The sequence below is a fragment of the Budorcas taxicolor genome, chromosome 2 (genome assembly GCF_023091745.1).
Source record: "Budorcas taxicolor isolate Tak-1 chromosome 2, Takin1.1, whole genome shotgun sequence".
In the NCBI taxonomy this organism is placed as follows: domain Eukaryota; kingdom Metazoa; phylum Chordata; class Mammalia; order Artiodactyla; family Bovidae; genus Budorcas; species Budorcas taxicolor.
Genome location: NC_068911.1, coordinates 130,123,739 through 130,145,919, shown reverse-complemented (window position 1 = coordinate 130,145,919; position 22,181 = coordinate 130,123,739). Strand labels below are relative to the sequence as shown.

General features: G+C 39.8%; 1 protein-coding gene across 1 annotated transcript in view; it reads left to right on the top strand.

The window, feature by feature from the left end:
- Window positions 1-22,181, top strand: part of ANKRD44 (ankyrin repeat domain 44) — a 306,550-nt gene that overhangs the window by 184,829 nt on the left and 99,540 nt on the right. The window contains exons 5-8 of the mRNA XM_052658099.1: window positions 7,733-7,933; window positions 8,265-8,352; window positions 10,828-10,970; window positions 11,906-12,118. Coding sequence (XP_052514059.1) covers window positions 7,733-7,933; window positions 8,265-8,352; window positions 10,828-10,970; window positions 11,906-12,118 — 645 coding nt within the window. The remainder of the gene's footprint in view (window positions 1-7,732; window positions 7,934-8,264; window positions 8,353-10,827; window positions 10,971-11,905; window positions 12,119-22,181) is intronic.

Here is a 22,181-nt window from a genome sequence, read left to right as displayed (position 1 = left end):
TCTTTTTAATATTTTCTGCTTCTGTTAGGTCCATACCATTTCTGTCCTTTATTGTGCCCATCTTTGCATGAAATGTTCCCTTGGTATCTCTAACTTTCTTGAAGAGATCTCTAGTCTTTCCCATTCTATTGTTTTCCTCTATTTCTTTGCACTGATCACTGAGGAAGGCTTTCTTATCTCTCCTTGCTATTCTGTGAAACTCTGCATTCAGATGAGTATAACTTTCCTTTTCTCCTTTGCCTTTAGCTTCTCTTCTTTTCACAACTATTTGTAAGGCCTCCTCAGACAACCATTTTGCCTTTTTGCATTTCTTTTTCTTGGGGATGGTCTTGAGCACTTTTTCTTGGGGATGGTCTTGATCAAGGTAAAATGAGCACTCAAGTGAAAATTACCTAAAGTTCACATGAAAGGAAATATATTAGGCTCAACCAAATTCTCTTCTTTTTTCCTGTCTGATCAATGAACTTGAACCTTTTCCTTTTCTAAATTTTTAGATATAACCTAGTTGTTGGTCAGGGCACCTAGCGTTCTAAACAGATATGACTGACTAGAAACTACATACCATACCTTGTACAAAGTCTAATATTCTCCAAACAATTCCACAGAATTCCTGGAGATACAAGTTTTGGTTGCCTGGGTCCACAAGCCTGCACCTGATGCTTTCATTGGGATTCTTCTCTTCCCTCTCAGCCTGTTTACTCTGTTCCCATCCAGATGTACACCTCTGCCCAAGGTTGCAGGGCCAGGTCCTCTCTTCAGTCTGTCCTCTTCTCTGCCTTCCTGCCAAGCTCTAAATGCTTCTCACTCTATTATGCAGAGCAATGCAAGTGTGTTTGGCCCCTGCCCCACAAAACTCACTGTAGACCCACCACTGCATAGCAGGGGTTGAACTCAGAGACCTGTGAATGTTGACATAGGACCTGCCCTCCTTTACTAGACTGTTTGGACTTAGCACAGTATTTTTTTGTGCTCAGTTCCGTTCAGTCCCTCAGTTGTGTCCGACTCTTTGCGACCCCATGAATCGCAGCCCGCCAGGCCTCCCTGTCCATCACCAACTCCCGGAGTTCACTCAGACTCACATCCATCGAGTCGGTGATGCCATCCAGCCATCTCATCCTCTGTCGTCCCCTTCTCCTCCTGCCCCTAATCCCTCCCAGCATCAGAGTCTTTTCCAATGAGTCAACTCTTCACATGACGTGGCCAAAGTATTGGAGTTTCAGCTTTAGCATCGTTCCTTCCAAAGAAGTCCCAGGGCTGATCTCCTTCAGAATGGACCGGTTGGATCTCCTTGCAGTCCAAGGGACTCTCAAGAGTCTTCTCCACAACTGCAGTTCAAAAGCTTCAATTCTTTGGCGCTCAGCCATCTTCACAGTCCAACTCTCACATCCATACATGACCACAGGAAAAACCATAGTCTTGACTAGACAGACCTTAGTCGGCAAAGTAATGTCTCTGCTTTTGAATATGCTATCTAGGTTGGTCATAACTTTTCTTCCAAGGAGTATGCGTCTTTTAATTTTATGGCTGCAGTCACCATCTGCAGTGATTTTGGAGCCCCCAATAATAAAGTCTGACACTGTTTCCACTGTTTCCCCATCTATTTCCCATGAAGTGATGGGACCGGATGCCATGATCTTCGTTTTCTGAATGTTGAGCTTTAAGCCAACTTTTTCACTCTCCTCTTTCACTTTCATCAAGAGGCTTTTGAGTTCCTCTTCACTTTCTGCCATAAGGGTGGTGTCATCTGTATATCTGAGGTTATTGATATTTCTCCCAGCAATGTTGATTCCAGCTTGTGCTTCTTCCAACCCAGGGTTTCTCATGATTTACTCTGCATCTAAGTTAAATAAGCAGGGTGACAATATACAGCCTTGACGTACTCCTTTTCCTATTTGGAACCAGTCTGTTCTTCCATGTCCAGTTCTAACTGCTGCTTCCTGACCTGCATACAAATTTCTCAAGAGGCAGGTAAGGTGGTCTGGTATTTCCATCTCTCTCAGAATTTTCCACAGTTTCTTGTGATCCACACAGTCAAAGGCTTTGGCATAGTCAATAAAGCAGAAATAGATGTTTTTCTGGAACTCTCTTGCTTTTTCCATGATCCAGCGGATGTTGGCAATTTGGTCTCTGGTTCCTCTGCCTTTTCTAAAACCAGCTTGAACATCTGGAAGTTCACGGTTCACGTACTGCTGAAGCCTGGCTTGGAGAATTTTGAGCATTACTTTACTAGCATGTGAGATGAGTGCAATTGTGCGGTAGTTTGAGCATTCTTTGGCATTGCCTTTCTTTGGAATTGGAATGAAAACTGACCTTTTCCAGTCCTGTGGCCACTGCTGAGTCTTCCCAATTTGCTGGCATATTGAGTGCAGCACTTTCACAGCATCATCTTTCAGGATTTGAAACAGCTCAACTGGAATTCCATCACCTCCACTAGCTTTGTTCCTAGCGATGCTTTCTAAGGCCCACTTGACTTCACATTGCAGGATGGCTGTCTCTAGATTAATGATCACACCATCATGATTATCTGGGTCGTGAAGATCTGTTTTTGTGCTAGTAAACAATAAAATTTTATTTTAAGCAGATTTGATTATTTGTACTTTGTGACAATTCGAACAGGGAACTAGGCCAGGTGGTCTGCAAACTTTTTCAGTAAGAGACTGTTGTTGTTTAGTCACTAAGTCCTGTCTGACTCTTTGCAACCACGTGGACTGTAGCCCACCAAAGCTTCTCTATCCCTTTTCCCAGGCAAGAATAATTCCTTCTTGGAAATAATGCCATTTCCTTCTACAGGGGATCATCCCAAAACAGGGATCCAATCTACATCTCCTGCATTGCAGGCAGATTCTTTACTGCTGAGCCACCAGGGAAGCCCAGAAGTAGAGACAGTAAATATTTTTAGGCTTTGATTGCTGCATGTAGTTTTTGTCACGAATACTCAATTCTGCTATTACAGTTTAAAGCAAATAGATAATATGTAAGCAACGAATGAGGCTGTGTTTTAGTAAAACTGTATTTATAATACTAAACCAAAACATATCTGTGATTAAAATATTTTTAGCAGTATTATTTACTTAATACAGTTTTTCCTCCCCTACAAACTATAAAAGCACTTATGTAAAAACTATAACTGGCATGTATATTTTCTTTGCTTAAACTATTGCTGGGTATACAATGCAAATCATTCTTAAATATTCATTTAAAAGTAGGGCCTCTTCTAGGTAATATCTCATTCACCTAGTCAGAATTACTCTAAAAGCAATCACATCGTGTTACCTTTAAAAAACAAGTTTTTCATGAATTGGCCTTATAGTATAAATTTGTAAAATGTCTATCCTGAATTTACATAATATTTAATGCAAAGCAGGAATCTATATAAGTATAGTAAACTAATATACATTGCAAAGGTATTAAAGTGACAGTATGTATTGTTATTTTGCTGTGAATGTGTGAAAAGAATATAGTATTGCTTTGAAATGGTTATCTCCAGCACTTTTGGCCATGCATCTGCAAAACTTTCGGCATGTGTCCTCAGAGTATGCATCTCATTTATTTATAAATTATATGTAAGAACTACTATCTTAGCTAATATTTCAAGGCAATGTACTTAGGGAGAGGCTTTTCATTTGTCATAGTCTTAAATAACCATATAGATAATAGACTTCTGATGATTTCTCTGTTTGGGCCAAGCTCTTATCAGATCTGATTGAATTTATCATTACTTATACCTTGTAATGTGGGTAATAGAAAACTTTTACTTGGAGTAGAGGTGTCAGCTCTGTGACTTTCACATGATTTATGATTGCATTGGTATTATCATCTTTCATCTGTGGATTCCTTGCATAAATCTTAAACATCTTCAGATGTTTTAGTTTAAGGAACAGTTTACAATCTGTATATGGACTTGGTAGGTTATCACTGTGTGTTTTTTAAAAAATTTTATTTATGAGATTAGTTTTTTGTCAGTTGCTTCATTTGCTATTATTTTCTCCCATTCTGAAGGCTGTCTTTTCACCTTGCTTATAGTTTCCTTTGTTGTGCAGAAGTTTTTAATTTTAATTAGGTCTCATTTGTTTATTTTTGCTTTTGTTTCCAATATTCTGGGAGGTGAGTCATAGAGGATCCTACTGTGATTAATGTCGGAGAGTGTTTTGCCTATGTTCTCCTCTAGGCGTTTTATAGTTTCTGGTCTTATGTTTAGATCTTTAATCCATTTTGAGTTTATATTTGTGTATGGTGTTAGAAAGTGTTCTAGTTTCATTCTTTTACAAGTGGTTGACCAGTTTTCCCAGAACCACTTGTTAAAGAGATTGTCTTTTCTCCATTGTATATTCTTTGTCAAAGATAAGGTGTCCATAGATGTGTGGATTCATCTCTGGGCTTTCTATGTTGTTCCATTGATCTATATTTCTGTCTTTGTGCCAGTACCATACTGTCTGGATGACTGTGGCTTTGTAGTAGAGCCTGAAGTCAGGCAGGTTGATTCCTCCAGTTCCATTCTTCTTTCTCAAGATTGCTTTGGCTATTCGAGGTTTTTTGAATTTCCATGCAAATTGTGAAATTATTTTTTCTAGCTCTGTGAAAAATACCGTTGGTAGCTTGATAGGGATTGCATTGAATCTGTAGATTCCTTTGGGTAGTATACTCATTTTCACTATATTGATTCTTCTGATCCATGAACACAGTATATTTCTCCATCTATTAATGTCCTCTTTGATTTCTTTCACCAGTGTTTTATAGCTTTCTGTCTATAGGTCTTTAGTTTCTTTAGGTAGATATATTCCTAAGTATTTTATTCTTTTTGTTGCAATGGTGAATGGAATTGTTTCCTTAATTTCTCTATTTTCTCATTGTTAGTGCCTAGGAATGCAAGGGATTTCTGTGTGTTGATTTTATATCCTGCAACTTTACTATATTCATTGATTAGCTCTAGTAATTTTCTGGTGGAGTCTTTAGGGTTTTCTATGTAGAGGATCAGGTCATCTGCAAACAGTGAGAGTTTTACTTCTTTTCCAATTTGGATTCCTTTTATTTCTTTTTCTTCTCTGATTGCTGTGGCCAAAACTTCCAGAACTATGTTGAATAGTAGTGGTGAAAGTGGGCACCCTTGTCTTGTTCCTGACTTTAGGGGAAATATACAAGCAACTCCTGCAGCTCAATTCCAGAAAAATAAATGACCCCATCAAAAAATGGGCCAAAGAACTAAATAGACATTTCTCCAAAGAAGACATACAGATGGCTAACAAACACATGAAAAGATGCTCAACATCACTCATTATCAGAGAAATGCAAATCAAAACCACAATGAGGTACCATTTCATGCCAGTCAGAATGGCTGCTATCCAAAAGTCTACAAGCAATAAATGCTGGAGAGGGTGTGGAGAAAAGGGAACCCTTTTACACTGTTGGTGGGAATGCAAACTAGTACAACCACTATGGAGAACAGTGTGGAGATTCCTTAAAAAACTGTAAATAGAACTGCCTTATGACCCAGCAGTCCCACTACTGGGCATACACACTGAGGAAACCAGAATTGAAAGAGACACATGTACCCCAGTGTTCATCGCAGCACTGTTTATAATAGCGAGGACATGGAAGCAACCTAGATGTCCATCAGCAAATGAATGGATAAGAAAGCTGTGGTACATATACACAATGGAGTATTACTCAGCCATTGAAAAGAATACGTTTGAATCAGTTCTAATGAGGTGGATGAAACTGGAGCCGATTATACAGAGTGAAGTAAGCCAGAAAGAAAAACACCAATACAGTATACTAATGCGTATATATGGAATTTAGAAAGATGGTAACGATAACCCTGTATACGAGACAGCAAAAGAGACACAGATGTATAGAACAGCGTTTTGGACTCTGTGGGAGAGGGAGAGGGTGGGATGATTTGGGAGAATGACATTGAGCATGTATAATATCATATATGAAATGAATTGCCAGTCCAGGTTCGATGCAGGATACAGGATGCTTGGGGCTGGTGCACTGGGATGACCCAGAGGAATGGTACGGGGAGAGAGGTGGGAGGGGGGTTCAGGATGGGGAACATGTGTACACCCGTGGTGGATTCATGTTGATGTATGGCAAAACCAATACTATATTGTAAAGTAATTAACCTCCAATTAAAATAAATAAATTTATATTTAAAAAATAAAAATAATAATAAAATTAAAAATTTTTATTTATAATTATTTGGTTGCACCAGGTCTTAATTGTGGCATGTGGGATCTTTAGCTACAACATGTGGAATCTTTAGTTGCAGCATGTGAGATCTAGTTCCCTGACCAGAGATAGAACCCAAGCCCCCTGCATTGAGAGTGCAGAGTCCTTGCCACTGGACCACCAAGGAAGTCCTATCACTGTGTATTTCAGGGTACTCCAAGAAGGCTGAGCACTGAAGAACTGATGTTTTCAAATTGTGGGGCTGGAGAAGGCTCTTGAGAATCCCTTGGATAACAAGGAGATCAAAGCAGTCGGTCCTAAAGGAAATCAACCCTGAATAGTCATTGGAAGGACTAATGCTGAATCTGAAGCTCCAATACTTTGGCCTCCTGATGTGAAGAGCCAACTTATTGGAAAAGACTCTGATGCTGGGAGAGACTGAGGGCAGCATGAGAAGGGGTGACAGAGGATGAGATGGTTCAATGGCATCATCAACTCAATGGACACGAGTTTGAGCAAACTCTGCGAGATAGTGAAGGACAGGGAAGTCTGGTGTGCTGCAGTCCATGGGTTTGCAAAGAAATCAGACACATCTGAGGGACTGAACAACAACAAGACATCTACCTGGAAGTTAAATACCAGTTAAAATGCTTTCCTTTTTAAAGAAATAAAATTTAAATAGAGGTTCCAATATTTTCTTCCCATATCACAATTGTACATCTACATAAACTGCACAATTTATGAGGTGAAAATTGATAAAAATACTATTTTTCTCTTATTTAATTCTTCACTATTATATTGTGATCTAGCTTTTCTTTTATTGTTTACTCACCTAGTTTTTAGGGTGTGTGTCTGTATGTGTTTGTATATGTGTGTGCTTGGTCATGTCCAACTCTTTGTGACCCCATGGACTGTAGCCTGCCAGGCTCCTCTGTCCATGTATTTTTCAGGCAAGAATATTAGAGTGGGTTGCCATTTTCTTCTCCAGGGGATTTTTTAGCATAGAGCCTGATTAATGTTTTCTTCAGTCTTCCATAGTTGTAGTAGTGTTTTTCACATAGTAAGTGAGTATTAATAATACATGTACAGGGACTTTCCTGGTGATCGACTGGTTAAGACTGCAGTCCTAATAACGGGGGGCATGCGTCTGATCCCTGGTCAGATACCACATTCTGCATCACATGGCCCAAATAAATAAATATATAATAAAAATATATGTGAATGCTTATAAAAAATGCATGTAGACATTTCACAGTAAAATAGGCTCAAGGAATAATAGTCATTATTTTTAGTCATGGTCTCTTTGGCCTAAGGAAAGCTTATACTTTGAAAGGAAACCTTTGGAAGGTTTATTGGGTTTGGAGTTGTGCCGGCACTCTTGGCCTAAAAGAAAAGAGGTGGAGTGACTGTCTCTTTATCTGTGCCACTCTCTCTCTCTTCACCCCGTATGACCTTGGTTGTCTACATTGAGCTAGCCTGTGAGGGTCTAATAAAGCATCTTATACCCAGTAAGGATTGACTGAACATTTGTCAGTGACCTCTGTAAACCCTGCTTTTATTATAGGAAGCAGTACAAGTATTGATTAAGCACTCAGCTGATGTCAATGCAAGGGACAAGAACTGGCAGACCCCGCTCCACGTGGCAGCAGCCAACAAGGCTGTTAAGTGTGCAGAAGTCATCATCCCCCTGCTGAGCAGCGTCAATGTCTCTGACCGAGGGGGACGCACAGCCTTGCACCATGCTGCTCTGAATGGCCATGTGGAGGTGAGTGTCCTCATCACTGGAACAAGAATCTTCCCACAGACTCTCTTATCCCCACATAGAACCTAAATTTCACCACTGAGGCCTTAGAAACCGTAGGCAGTTGCCTATTTTAAAATTTAGAGCCACAATAAATTGAAAAAGTAGCCAACACCTCAGTCTTTTCCTCTGACACTCATACCACAGATTGGCTGAGGTATCTTCCTACTTTAAACTTCAGATTTCTGACCTGCCTTTAGATTGGATGTTAATTTGGATCAGATCACCTGCTGAGGGTGAGGACTGCTCACCATTACAGAGTATACATTTGATTTCATTGTTGGTTATCTTTCAGATGGTCAATTTACTGTTGGCTAAAGGGGCAAACATCAATGCGTTTGACAAGAAGGATCGACGTGCTCTGCACTGGGCAGCTTATATGGGTAAGGATTCCATGAATGGAGAGCGAAATGCAGATAATCTGAACTGATGAAGCTCCAAGTCTCTCACTGACCGTGTAGATTTTCTCTTGGGTGAGCCTGACTTCTTGTCAAGCTTGGGATCCAATTGAATTAAGATTCAGTCCCTTTTACTGGCACGCATAGAGCACTCGGGTTGGGCAGTAGCTTTGTCAGGGGTTTATTTATCCCACAAAGAGCAGGAGAGGTGAATCATGGCATGGACTTCATTGAATGTATTTCATTGTGGGTTGGAAAGCTGCACAAATTGTGCTTATGTTAACTTTTTATGGCAGCAAAATAAAGTGTTTAAAAAGGAGGACTGGCTAGCAAAGCAAGGATGTAAATTTCATTTGTCTTTTTATTTATAAATACTTCTGAAAGAAACAAAAAGGAAGGAAGAAAGGACAACATCCTGGCTGCCATGTAGAGGTGACTGGAGTCGCTGTGAGTGATTCTGTTACTCCACTGCCAACAGAGCTGGGGCTTGCTCCTTGTTTCTGCTGGCTCAGGTGCAGAAGACAAAGGAAGATGTTATGTTTCTGTGCTTTTCTCACCACTTTTGTTGGCACTAGTACCACTGACAAATGAGAGCCCTCATAGAGTTTATTTTCAGTGTGGACTTGTGGGAAATGTAGAACTAAGATCCTTCCTTTGTGTTTCTGATTGGAGAACATCCTGCAATTAGGAAAGCAGACAGAATTCTACCAGCTCCAAGTTATAAACACTCTGACTGCCCGTCACAACACAGGAGATTGTGTGGTGAATTATGGATGATCTACACAATGGGACACTGTGGAGTAACTACAGCAATGATGTTGTCAGTATTTTTTTTTTTTTTAACATAGAAAGATTCTGTGACTATGTTAAGTGAAAACAGATCATAATAGTACAGTTTAAATAATACAACCTCATTTTTGTATAAAAAGATCTCTAAAATACAGTCCTCTTGAAAAAGCAGTCTGGGATGTATTAAACACTGAAATATTAAACTGAATATCTCAAGGAAATGGATGATTTTGGTTTCCTTTTAATACCTTTTTGCTTTTTCTTAATCCTTTTAAACAGAAAAAAGAATAATGGTAATTGTGGGGGAAAAAGAATGGATTGGGGCAGAGCTGAAATAAATTATGTGGGTATAGGTGAGTCTGAGTGAATTTCGGGGCTTAAAAAACAGAACCTTAAGATTTTGTAAGCATTACCATTTTTTAAAAGGTGAAATGGACTTTCGAATTAATTGAAACAAGAGTTAGATGCCTGCATGGTCCCTGCCGGACTGGAGCCAGTGATCATTTCCCAGATGATGTTTAGGCAGAGCATCTATTAAGCTGGTGTGACGTTAGACTCAAGGAATGTGGTCTTTCGCATTTGTTCTTTGCTGGTATATAGCTAAAGGTGTTCGTCACTCAGTTGTGTCCGACTCTTTGTGACCCTGTGGACTGTAGCCCGCCAGGCTCCTCTGTCCATGGGATTCTCTAGGCAGGAGTACTGGAATGGGTTGCCATTTCCTTCTCCGATATGTATTTAAAACATGTATAAAATTGCTAAAAGAAGTTAAGTTATATTTTTGTGTGTCATCAGGATGCAAGTAGGGAAACATATAGAGATGACTGTCCTTGTGAACTAAAGGTCAAAAGCAGGACAAAGAGCTTAAGATGGCATCACCACTAGCCAAGACCAGTCTCTTCCTCTCTCTCTCTCTCCCTGTCTCTGTCTTTTTCTCTCTGTCTCTCTAGGCCCTGAAGCCAGTACTCATCTTCTACCCTTCAGTTATCAACAATGTTTAAAGCAATGATCTTAAAGCACTGAACAATCTTTAGTCAGGAAATAAAGGTCAAATACATCAATCATTGTATATGTAGCAAAATAGACAACAAAGAAAACTATTCTTGAAAATACGCCAACAGGAGGTGAAACTAGTTTTCCGTTCAGTCAGTAATTCATGAGAACACTTTGAAGTTGAACCATATAAAGGTGCCATTTTTGTGGGTTCAAAAAAGGGTCAAACAGTAGCAGTTTCATGTGATTTAACATATGGAGTTCTGATTAATTGATTTTTTTTTCTTTAGTTTTTCCAGATCAAATTGTCATTGTTAGACTTTTCAGTGAAGAATGCCAGTTGGTTTCGAAAGTATTGTTTTCATTTTGACACAGCTTTTTTAGTCTCTGGTTCTAACGTATTTTTAGGACTTTGTCATTATCTGTAAACAAGCTTGAATCTTCTTAAAGAGAAGGCTCACATATGAATCATCTTCTTTCTTCCCACAGGATTTACATGATACCTGACAGATAGTAGGTACACACTGAATATTTGCTGGCTGTTTGCTATGAACCAGCTTTTACACATAGCTTAGGAAAATGCTGGTGGCAATGAAAGAGGATGGTGATAACTCAGGTGGAATGAATTGTCAAATTGTCCTAGGAAGGTTAACCGCGTTTTCTGCTGCTTTGTTTGTAAAGGCCACCTGGACGTCGTGGCGTTGCTTGTTAACCATGGTGCAGAAGTGACGTGTAAGGACAAGAAGGGCTATACGCCCCTGCACGCCGCAGCCTCCAACGGACAGATCAATGTTGTCAAGCATCTTCTGAATCTGGGGGTGGAGGTGAGCTATGATTCAGGCATTGTCCCACGGTACATTTGTGGGTTTTCTGTTGTTCTGAAATCCTGTTTGCTTTTTAATTCAAGAGGGGGAAAAACCCTCATTTCTTAGCATCCTGTTTTTTTGAGTTTACATGGGCAACCGATGAAGGGCAATCAGGGCATATGCTAAGTAGTAGAAAACGAGAAATGGACTAACTTTCTATATCAACATAGATAGAGAAATATTTAAGCATATGTGATATATGATAAATATTGACCAGTCATTTTTAAAAGACTGGCTAGGGTTCCTCATCCCACTTTTAGAACCTTCTAAATTGAGGCTTCCAAGCAGAAATGAATGAATAAATGGCAGGGACAAACATGCTGAGTTGGAGAAGTTGACTCGACCCCATTCTCCTGGAGGAAAGGAAAACTAGGTTGTAGTACTGAGATGGTGATGGTGAGACACAGGAGTCACGGCTGCCTGGGGAAAGCAGGAGGGAGGTAGGGGCTAAATACACGGCCCAAACACCAGAATTTGGCCTTGAGAGGGGTCAGACAGCAGAGCCAAACCCGAGTTCAGGCCCCACAGCAGCTCTCTGAGTACCCACCAACCTTCCTTCTTCTGTTCTCCATTAAGTTTCGAGCTCTTTTCTTGCTGCCCGGGTTCAGTTCTCCTCTGGCGTTTTGAGACAGGTTTGCATTTCATTTTATCCTTTCCCTAGCTGAGCAATATCTTCCCCCAAGTTGAAGCCTGGTCATTCTCCTGTTTTGCTGATCTTTATCTTCAGGCTAAAGCCTTCCCAGGATGACGACCCTGGGGCAAGAGTAAGCTCTGAATAATCAGGCTGACAGAGGGATATTTCCTTTCTCCAGCACAGCTATTAGGCTTTTGGTGGGAAATGGGAGTATATTGGCTCCAGTGATTTTCATCACCTGTATTGGGCTTGTTTGCAGATCGATGAAATCAACGTGTATGGAAACACAGCCCTCCACCTGGCCTGCTACAACGGGCAAGATGCTGTAGTCAACGAGCTGACTGACTACGGTGCTAATGTGAACCAGCCCAACAACAGCGGGTTCACCCCGCTGCATTTTGCTGCTGCCTCCACACACGGTGCTCTGTGTCTTGAACTATTAGTAAACAACGGGGCGGATGTTAACATCCAGGTAGGACTCTCTCAGCCTTCTTCCTTCAGTGTTAAATACCTTTGCATTGAGCCTCTGAGCAAAAGCACCCACTGTCAATTACAATGAGTAAATTATAACTCCAAGCATCCTGACTCTCACAGCCTTATCCTGTCCTGGCACACGGTGGAAACTTACATAGCAGTGCCAGTGCACGGCACTGAGACTCTAGCTATATGACCTTGGGAGCTTAGTGAATTTACCAGAGTAAACACTGGGTCTCAGGCATGTTGACTTGGCCCAGATTCTAATACTGAAGCGAATGCTGAGCTGATAGAGCAGAGCTGCTAGGAATGAAAAGGAAGCCCAACCTAATGATATCAGTTATGTTCCCAACCCATGTGACCCTCCAAAAAGTTTCACAAATGCCTTCCTGGAGTACACCCCAGATAGTAGCTGCCATTATATGATACTAATCTGATTTTAAGGGTAATTCCTTTACTCAGCAAACTGACTGATGACTACCTAGTGTCCTCTGTTTGATACTGGGTGTATACTCCAAGGTGTCCTTAAGGAATTTACAGTATGGCAAGGAGATAATGTACTCAGATAATCATGAGGCAAGACAGAATGCCATGAGTGACGTGAGGGATTAATAAAATGCTGCAAACCATAAGAGGGAAGTGTTGACTTGCTTTTTGCTTGGACACCACAGATGGAGATTGCTGTTGAGCTGAAGATTGATATCAGTTGAGATGAAGAGAGAGAGAGTTTGAGAGAGGACATTCCGTATGGAAAGAATGGCATTAGCAAAGGGTTTGAGAGGTGTCAGTAGGTAAACTTTAGATAACTGTTAGTTCACTCACTCTAACAGATAACCAAGAGGAACATCCGTAGGCAGCCTTCACGATCCAGGTTATATCACTTGGATGCATTCAGACTGTAGCAGAATATCCTTACTTATCCCAAGTGACCTTGTTCTCATCCTCAGTTCTCCTTCTACCAAACACACAAGAATCCTAAATCAAAGACCCAGTGTATTCTGTCTCTGCTTTTGAAAAATTGTAATTTCTAAGATTTAATTTCAAGAATACTGGATCATTTTACTTTAATAACCTTCTCTATTCACTATTAAAATCCTTTTATGTTTTTTCATCTAATTTATAATAGTGGGGAAATATGAGACAAATTTTCAGAATAGTAGTTTATTGTGATTGAGCAGACTGCAAATCATATGAAAGAAAGGAGTCAGGAACAAGCCAAAATGTGACCTGACCAAGAATGAGCACTTGTCTACTGGCAAAAGCGTTTGGGTTTCTACAGGCTATGAACACCGCTAATCATTGTGGAGGTCACATGATCAGAACTGAGGCTTAGGAACAGTAATCTGGCCACGGAACACTAGAGGCAGAAAACATAAAAGAAAAAAATGTATATGTATGTGTATATGCACATATGGCTACATATAGATTTTAAACTTTTATATAACAACAACAAAAGAGAAGCAAAAACCTTTACATAAAATTAAAAGGGGAACAACTCAGAAATTTTCCTGCAATATACATGATAAGAAAGATTTAACATATTTAATATGTAAGAACTCATAAAAATCAATAAGAAAACATCTGACCATCTGCTAGAAAACATCTGCTAGGCAGATCACAAAAGAGAGGATACAGTATCCATTAAATTTATGAAAAAGTGTTCAGTATCACCAGTCACTAGAGAAATGCAAACTAATACTTTTATAATCAGTTCAGTTCAGTCGCTCAGTTGTGTCTGACTCTTTGCGACCCCATGAATCACAGCACGCCAGGCCTCCCTGTCTATCACCAACTCCCGGAGTTCACCCAAACTCATGTCCATCGAGTCAGTGATGCCATCCAGCCATCTCATCCTCTCTCATCCCCTTCTCCTCCTGCCCCCAATCCCGCCCAGCATCAGAGTCTTTTCCAATGAGTCAACTCTTCACATGAGGTGGCGAAAGTATTGGAGTTTCAGCTTTAGCATCACTCCTTCCAGTGAACACCCAGGGCTGATCTCCTTCAGAATGGACTGGTTGGATCTTCTTGCAGTCCAAGGGACTCTCAAGAGTCTTCTCCAACACCACAGTTCAAAAGCATCAATTCTTCGGCACTCAGCTTTCTTTATAGTCCAACTCTCACATCCATACATGACCACTGGAAAAACCATAGCCTTAACTAGATGGACTTTTGTTGGCAAAGTAATATCTCTGCTTTTTAATATGCTATCTAGGTTGGTCATAACTTTTATAATACTAGTACATTAATATTTGCCTTTAAAATTGGCAATGTAATCAATGAAATATTAAAATGTAAGATCATTAAGTAAGTACGATCCAGTTTTTGAATTTCATAAAGTGTGCATCTATGTATGTGCATAGGAAGAGAGTAATATCTGAAATATATATCAATATCCTAACAACAGTTATCACTCCAAAATTGTGATTTGGGTTTTTTAGTTCTTTTCGATATAATTGTTTTAATCATATTGTGATGCAGTTAGCATGTGTTATTTTCATATCCAAAAGAATAAAAAGCTATTTTCATTAAAAAAAATTCAGATAGAGTGGACCTGGGGAGGTGACAAGTAGAGGATAACTGGAAGCCAATAGAACAAGTCTAGATAAAAGGATAAGAGGTAATAAGGACAGGGAATGGGGGCCGTCAACAAAGGGAGAGGCTTTGTAGAGAGGAAATCAGTGGGATTTGGTTGGGCAGGAGATGGAAGAGGATTGAAATCTGGCTAAGCAGAGGTAGGTAGTACAGCATAATGATTCAGTGTCCAGTTCTAGACTGCCTAGAATCTCACCCTGGTCTTGACTTTTAGTAAATACATAGTCATACACAACTTCTCCGTGTATCTCAGTTTATCTGTAAAATTAGGGAAACAATAGTATCTTCTAAATGGAACCACTGTGAGGATTAAAGTTATCTCACATAAACTACTTGGAACAATGCTGGCCATATAGGAAGTACTCCATAAATGTTTTTAAAATTTATTTTTAATTGGAGGATAATTGGTTTACAATATTGTATTGGTTTCTGCCATATATCAACATGAATCAGCCACAGGTATACGTATATGCCCTCCCTTTCATAAATGATTATTGTTATTAAGAAGGATGTCAGGAGAAAGAGTAGGCGTAGGAGGTAAAACTAGTGAGTTTAGTTCTTGAGAAGCTGATTTTGAGCCTTTGATACAGCCAGTACAAGACAACCAATAGTGGGGAGCAGTGGCGAACAGAAGAACATGCATAGGTTGCCTCATTCACGCAGAGGTGATTGATAGTGGAAACCAGGAGAACATGCTGAGATCACTGAGGGAGAGAGTACGTCACAGCACGAGTAGAAAAGGGGATGCAGGTCTCTAGTAACTCTTTACTCTCAGGATCAGCAGGAGGAGGAAGAACTAGAGAAAGAGATGAAAAGAGAGAAGATAGGAGAAGGAAACAGAAGTAGTGTCTTTGTGAAGGTAGAATGCAGATGGAAATGAAAAAGTAAACTAGACGAAAAGAATTTCAGAGTTCTAGATCTTGTAAAGGGGCTCCATCCAAGGTCCTATGTGGAGGTAAGATGAAGGTCTTTAGGGGCAACAAAGAGACCTGGGTGGGGGAAAGAGCCAACATGTGGGGTTAAAGTCCTAGAGGACGGTGGTGAGAGGACAGGAGGCAAACAGGTGGCTCAACCACCAGTGTCCCCAAGACTTGTGACACTTTTCTTGCCTTTCTGGTGCCTGAGGGACATACTGTGGATCCTCCAAAGAAAGGAATATTATTGAAGTTAAAGTATCTCTCATCACCAGCCTCACTTAATTGATTCTCAGGGTTATCTGATGCTCTCCATTGCCTCTGTAAAACATGCCAACTGATGTTTTCAGTGTGCCTGATACTGAAGCTGGAAGCCCACTTTCTGCCACACATACCTACTTCTCCCAGATAACTGATTAGTGGCCAGTTTAGATTGGATAAGGGACTTCAACTAAGTATAGTGCCTTGGTTTATGGCAGCCTTTTCTTCTCCCATACAAAATGGACATGGAAAGCATAGCTACTTTAATAGTTAATTTTTCCTGTAGACTGCTAATTATCAATAAAGTTTAAGAGGCACCATTAACAAACAAAAAAAAAAGTCTGAGACTTGTGTTTATATATTATCTAATTTGGTGGCTCAGATGGTAAAGCGGCTGTCTACAATACGGGAGACCCGGGTTCAGTCCCTGGGTTGGGAAGATCCCCTGGATAAGGAAATGGCAATCCACTCCAGTACTATTGCCTGGAAAATCCCATGGACAGAGGAGCCTGGTAGGCTACAGTCCACGGGGTCACAAAGAGTCGGACATGACTGAGTGACTATTAAGACATTAAGACAATCTGTGTAAATGGGATTTTGAATCAAATCTAGCCTTCTCCCTCAGCCTCCCTTCGTCTTCTCTATCTACATATGAATTCTCTTGACTCTTTATTAGTTATCCCAGATTCTCTCTGGATGCATGGATCGTCTAATGTTTCCATGAAGCCATTCAGTCTGAGTGGAGGCTGTTATCTCTCTGCACCACATTGCCCTTAGATTTTGAAAGTGTTTGTAAATTGCAAGACAGTTTGTATTTGTTTAGTTTGTCAAAGTTCTAAGGAAATAGCATATTGAAGTGTAGCCAATTCCTGTTCACATGTTCACTTTGTTTTCCTCTGTCCTCCCAAAACACTGAGAGTGTCATCTTGAGAAATTTCAAGATGATGGAGATGAGAGAAAGACTGTGTGTCCGGCATGCATTTTAAAGCCCCTCATTTTGCTTAAATTGACCATGGCCCTGTCTTTGATTTTGAATATAGTGATGTCAGAAAGCTTAATTATTATAAAATAATAGAGATGCAATACTTTATACAATAAGCCATTGACAGTTTACTTGTTTTTTGCAAATAGGACGAGCATGAGAAAATATGAAATAATTTCTCTTCTCTAGTAGAGACCACATTGTTATTTCTGTAGCATCTCAAGGCTCTTTTTTGGCAAGCTTTCAAACTAAGCTTTAAAAAAAATAGTTACATATGGCTTCACTGGATATGACTTAGAAAAATAGGTTCAAAAATCACCATTGCCAGGTCACATACCTCCTGGTCACTAACATACCACCTGCCTATGGTCTCAATTCTTTTCTGCCCATGGGCCCTGAGATCACTTAACTTAAAGCCCATCACAGTTTACTAAAGCAGACCAGCTCTCTTTTTCTGTGTACTAGGACCAAATTGTATTCTATAATTGCATTGCAGAGGTTGAAGATGAAATTGGAATAAACAAGAGTAAGTATTAAGAGCGACATGTCCCTTGGAACTTGGGAGAGGAAGTGAGCAAAGCAGGGAGGTTAAGGTCTGAGGTAACCACGTACCATCTCCCACTTGTGAACCATTAAAAATTTGACCATATATAGCTTTTTGCAAACCAAGGTATTAGATTGCTCTTCCATTGAGTTAGGAAGCCCTTTTGGGTTTCTGACCATATCTGATGCCCCCTCCTCCAGCTGACCTTAGCATTATCCTCTTGAACAGGAGTCCCCAACCTCTGGATCTAATTCCTGATGATCTGAGGTGGAGCTGATGTAATAATAATAGAAATAAAGTGCACAATAAATGTAATGTGCTTGAATTGACCCAAAATCTTTCCCACTCCCACCCCGGTCCCTAGAAAAATTGTCTTCCATGAAATCAGTCCCTGGTGCCAAAAAGGTTGGAAACTGCAGCTGTAAAGGCTTTATTGTCCTCCACTGAGCTGCGTAACAACAGGGGTACTGTGTATGGAGAACACAGCGCCTTCAGGTTCCTGGGGAGTAGCTGTGTATTTAAGCTTAGAGAAGGTTTGAGGGAGGATGAAGAAAGAAGGCAGGGCTTCCCAGGTGGCTAGTAGGAAAGAATCCTCCTGCCAGTATAGGGGCCACAGAAGACATAGGTTCGATCCCTGGGTTGGGAGCATCCCCTGGAGGATGAAATGGCAACCCACTCCAGTATCATTGCCTGGAGAATCCTATGGACAGGGGAGCCTGGCAGGCTGCAATTCATGGGGTCTCAAAGAGTCAGACACAACTGAGCACACAAAGAAAGAAGGCATTAGAAGTAGAAGAAAAAAATGAATGGATTTCTGAGGATATTGGTCAAGAAAATTGAAATGCTCTATTTAGTTCAAGGATTAATCTTTCTTGGATGATGGTGAATACTGCCCTGAAAGAGTACTTATATTTGTCATAAAATATTCTTAGTCCTTACTGGTTTTGCTTCATGACCTATGGCAGAACCATAAGTCAATAGGAGAGTCTCTTAAGTGTTCCAAGTAACAAAATTTTCCATGCCTTAAATCTGGTAGGGAAATGCACCTATAATTGGTAAGGAGACTAGAAATGAAGAAATATTTTTCTAAAAGCAAAGCTTAGAATAAGTGAGAGAATTGAATGTTCCTTCTCGTGGCTCAGAGGTTAAAGTGTCTGCCTGCAATGCGGGAGACCTGGGTTCCATCCCCAGGTCGGGAAGATTCCCTGGAGAAGGAAATGGCAACCCACTCCAGTATTCTTGCCTGGAGAATCCCATGGACGGAGGAACCTGGTGGGCTACAGTCCACGGGGTCGCAAAGAGTCAGACACGACTGATCGACTTCACTTTCACTTTCTCCTTTGAGAATTCAAGGAATGTTTTATATCCGTCTGAAGTTCTAGGAGCAGCAACAGCAAAGAAAAACCCACCACCCCCATCCCTGCATGAAAAATTTCTCAGGCAGATAGTAAAACTCAGTAGGATCTCTAGTCTCAACCTGAATATTGTTAATTCTAATTTGTAAAAGCTAAATAAAAAGTACTTGCTTTTTGACCTTCATTGGTTTTCAATGACTTTTTGAAATGAGTTCCTTTTCTACCTATAGCATATAAACAAAGCTGCCCCACAATGACTGCTATGACGCTCTTAATACCCAACCTCTTGCCACCCATCTCTTTCTCTATGAGAAAAAAAAAGAATCAACTAAGAACTGGCCATAGTAGTAGATGAGCCCAGGCAAAGATCTTCAAGAATAGATCTGAAGCAAACATCACCATTGACCATATTGCCATCCTTTTTATTTTACCTAAAATGGGCATCTCTGTTTGCTCCTTTACCAAAGGCACAAGCACTCCAAGGGAAAAAGGGTATGGAGTTTACTATCTCTGTAATGGGGAAAGCTTTATCAACTGTACTCCCTAGAAACTGGTCACTCCTGCTTCGGCTCTCTAACTACAATTTAGTTACCTCCAGGTTGGTGGTTACTCCTAGCCTTTAAGCTCTTTTCTAGGCATGGAAAACTCTTGTTTAAATATTGATAAAGGTATTATCTAAACACTGAAGTATTCATGGCTTTATGTATATTTAACTAAATGCTAATTAGTTATATTTTCATCTTAAATTTAAGAGAAAATACTGGAGCAAAATTTAAAGAAATAGCACCACCTAGGGACAAATGAATGTCAACTCTGCAATTTCTGCTTTCTTTCTCCTTAAGAGTCTTGGACCGTCATCACTTTTTTGTTGGAGGAAAATATGTCTTAAATCCTCATTCCTAGGTGTTCTTGCTTGGAGAATCCCAGGGACAGGGGAGCCTGGTGGGCTGCTGTCTGTGGAGACACACAGAGTCGGACACGACTGAAGCGACTTAGCAGCAGCAAGTGGTTCCCAGACTTTTGAGTCCTTTGAATTGTCTGCATTTCTCCCAGCCAAGATGCAGACTCTGTAATCAGATAGCGTTTAGGAGCTCTCCTCCATTGTACATTTTGTGGTTGCTGATGGCATTGTATTCTTTTTTTTCGGTTAGTGCTCCTTTCCCCAAAAAATATTTCAGTAAGTTTTCAAGTTTGCTTCCATCTTCCTTTACTTTCCAAATCTTTTCAATTCAGGCTATAATCATACAAGATTAAGCTAGAGAAAAGATCCTATTATTTCTATTTTTCCCCATCAACCTGAGAATCTTTCACTATAATAATTATTTATTTCACTCAACATGCAGTTAGCAAAAGAGTTGGGGTTCCCTAGGGTCTCAGTTGATAAAGAATCTGCCTGAAATATAGGAGACGTGGGTTCAATCCCTGGGTTGGGAAGATCCTCTGGAGAAGGAAATGGCAATACCCACCCTACCCCACCCCCCACCCCATATTCTTGCCTGAAAAATCCCATGGACAGAGGAGCCAGGCTGGGCTGCAATCCATGGTGTCGCCAAGAGTCAGACACAACTGAGCACAATTTTCCAAAAGAGTCAGACATGACTTAGCTGCTACACAACAGCAACAGCAACTTTGACTAACTTCCCTTGGCACAGATTATACATAGCTCCTCTTAAGTCTAAGGAATAGACTTATGGGATATAAAATAAAAATTATTCTGTTCAACCTTGTGGTTTTATAAGATATTCCAGTCCGCAGTCAAAAGCAGCTGCTCCTAAACTTTAGTGTGCTGTGAAATTTAGAAATGAAATCAATTCTGGTTCTGTAGATCTGAGCTAGGACACAGGATTCACATTCCTACCAAGAACCCTGAATGATTCAGATACATGTAGTCTGCAGTTCACTATGAGAAATATTTAAGTGATTATTTGCTTTCCATTGTAGCATTTTTTAAAGAATCATTTTAAAACACAAGTATATGAGTTTCATTACAAAAATGAACTTGTGCTTTTAAAATCTTGTACTTTAACCCCAGGATTAGGAAAACATTTCTTCTGAGACTTAGAAAAATAACAGTTACATAAATTTCATTTCAGATTAAAAAATAATATCTGAATCAAAGAATATATAATATATTCGCTCAGTTGGGGGTACTTTGTGTCTAAAGTAATAGTAATATTTTCGTGGATATTACTGTTTTTAGAAAATTCTATAAATGACTGCTGCTGCTGCTGCTGCGTCGCTTCAGTCATGTCTGACTCTGTGCAACCCCAGAGACGGCAGCCCACCAGGCTCCCCTGTCCCTGGGATTCTCCAGGCAAGAACACTGGAGTGGGTTACCATTTCCTTCTCCAATGCATGAAAGTGAAAAGTGAAAGTGAAGTTGCTCAGTCGTGTCTGACTCCTAGCAACCCCATGGACTGCAGCCTACCAGGCTCCTCTATCCATGGGATTTTCCAGGCAAGAGTACTGGAGTGGGGTGCCATTGCCTTCTCCGCTATAAACGACTACTACTTAATTAAAAGTGTAGAACTTTGGTATTTGGTGCAGTGCTGACTAGTGGGTAGATTCTGTACATTTTCCATGTTTTGGCTTAACCTATGTCAGAGAATGCCATCATAACTTGAGTGATAAAGAGGTGGTGTATAAATTCAGCACATTTCCAGCTGATCATTAAAATGGCAATTTGCTAAACTATTGCTTATCTTAATCCTATGGTTTCTAAAGAGTTAAGTGGAGTAAATGTTTCTTTTTTGCGATAATAAAAAGTGTTCTCCACCCCCCGCCCCTGTGGAATTATAATGTAGATAATGATGGAGGATTTCAGGTCAGTTTTGAAAATTGCAATGATTTATAGCAGTTTAGTCATCTTTAGGCCTAAGAGGACCAAACAAGTTAATACATCTTTTGACTTTTTTAATTTACTGCAGACAAAAGTTGAAAAACCACTCTAATAAACTATAATGGAAAAGATATGAAAAATATATATGTATACATATTTATAACTGAATTATTTTGTTGTACACTGGAAACTAACACAACATTGTATATTAACTATACTTAAATATTTTTTAAAGTTGGAAAAAAAAAACCTTGGAGGAAACTTTTATTAGTAGATCATAAGAGATGAAAAACATTTTGGATGATTTTCTCAGTTTAAACCAGGGTAGTTTAAAAATTGTCAGTGTAACTAAAAATTCTGCAATTCTTCTCTAGAATAATTTCCATTTCTCTAAGCTTCTTTAAAATGTGATGTTATATAATGTAAACAATAAGAATCTACTATATAGCATAGAGAACTATATTCAATATCTTATAACAACATATAATGGAAATGAATCTGAAAAAGATCATATATAAGTATACTGAATCACTTTGCTGAATACCTAAAACTAACACAACACTGTCAATGAACT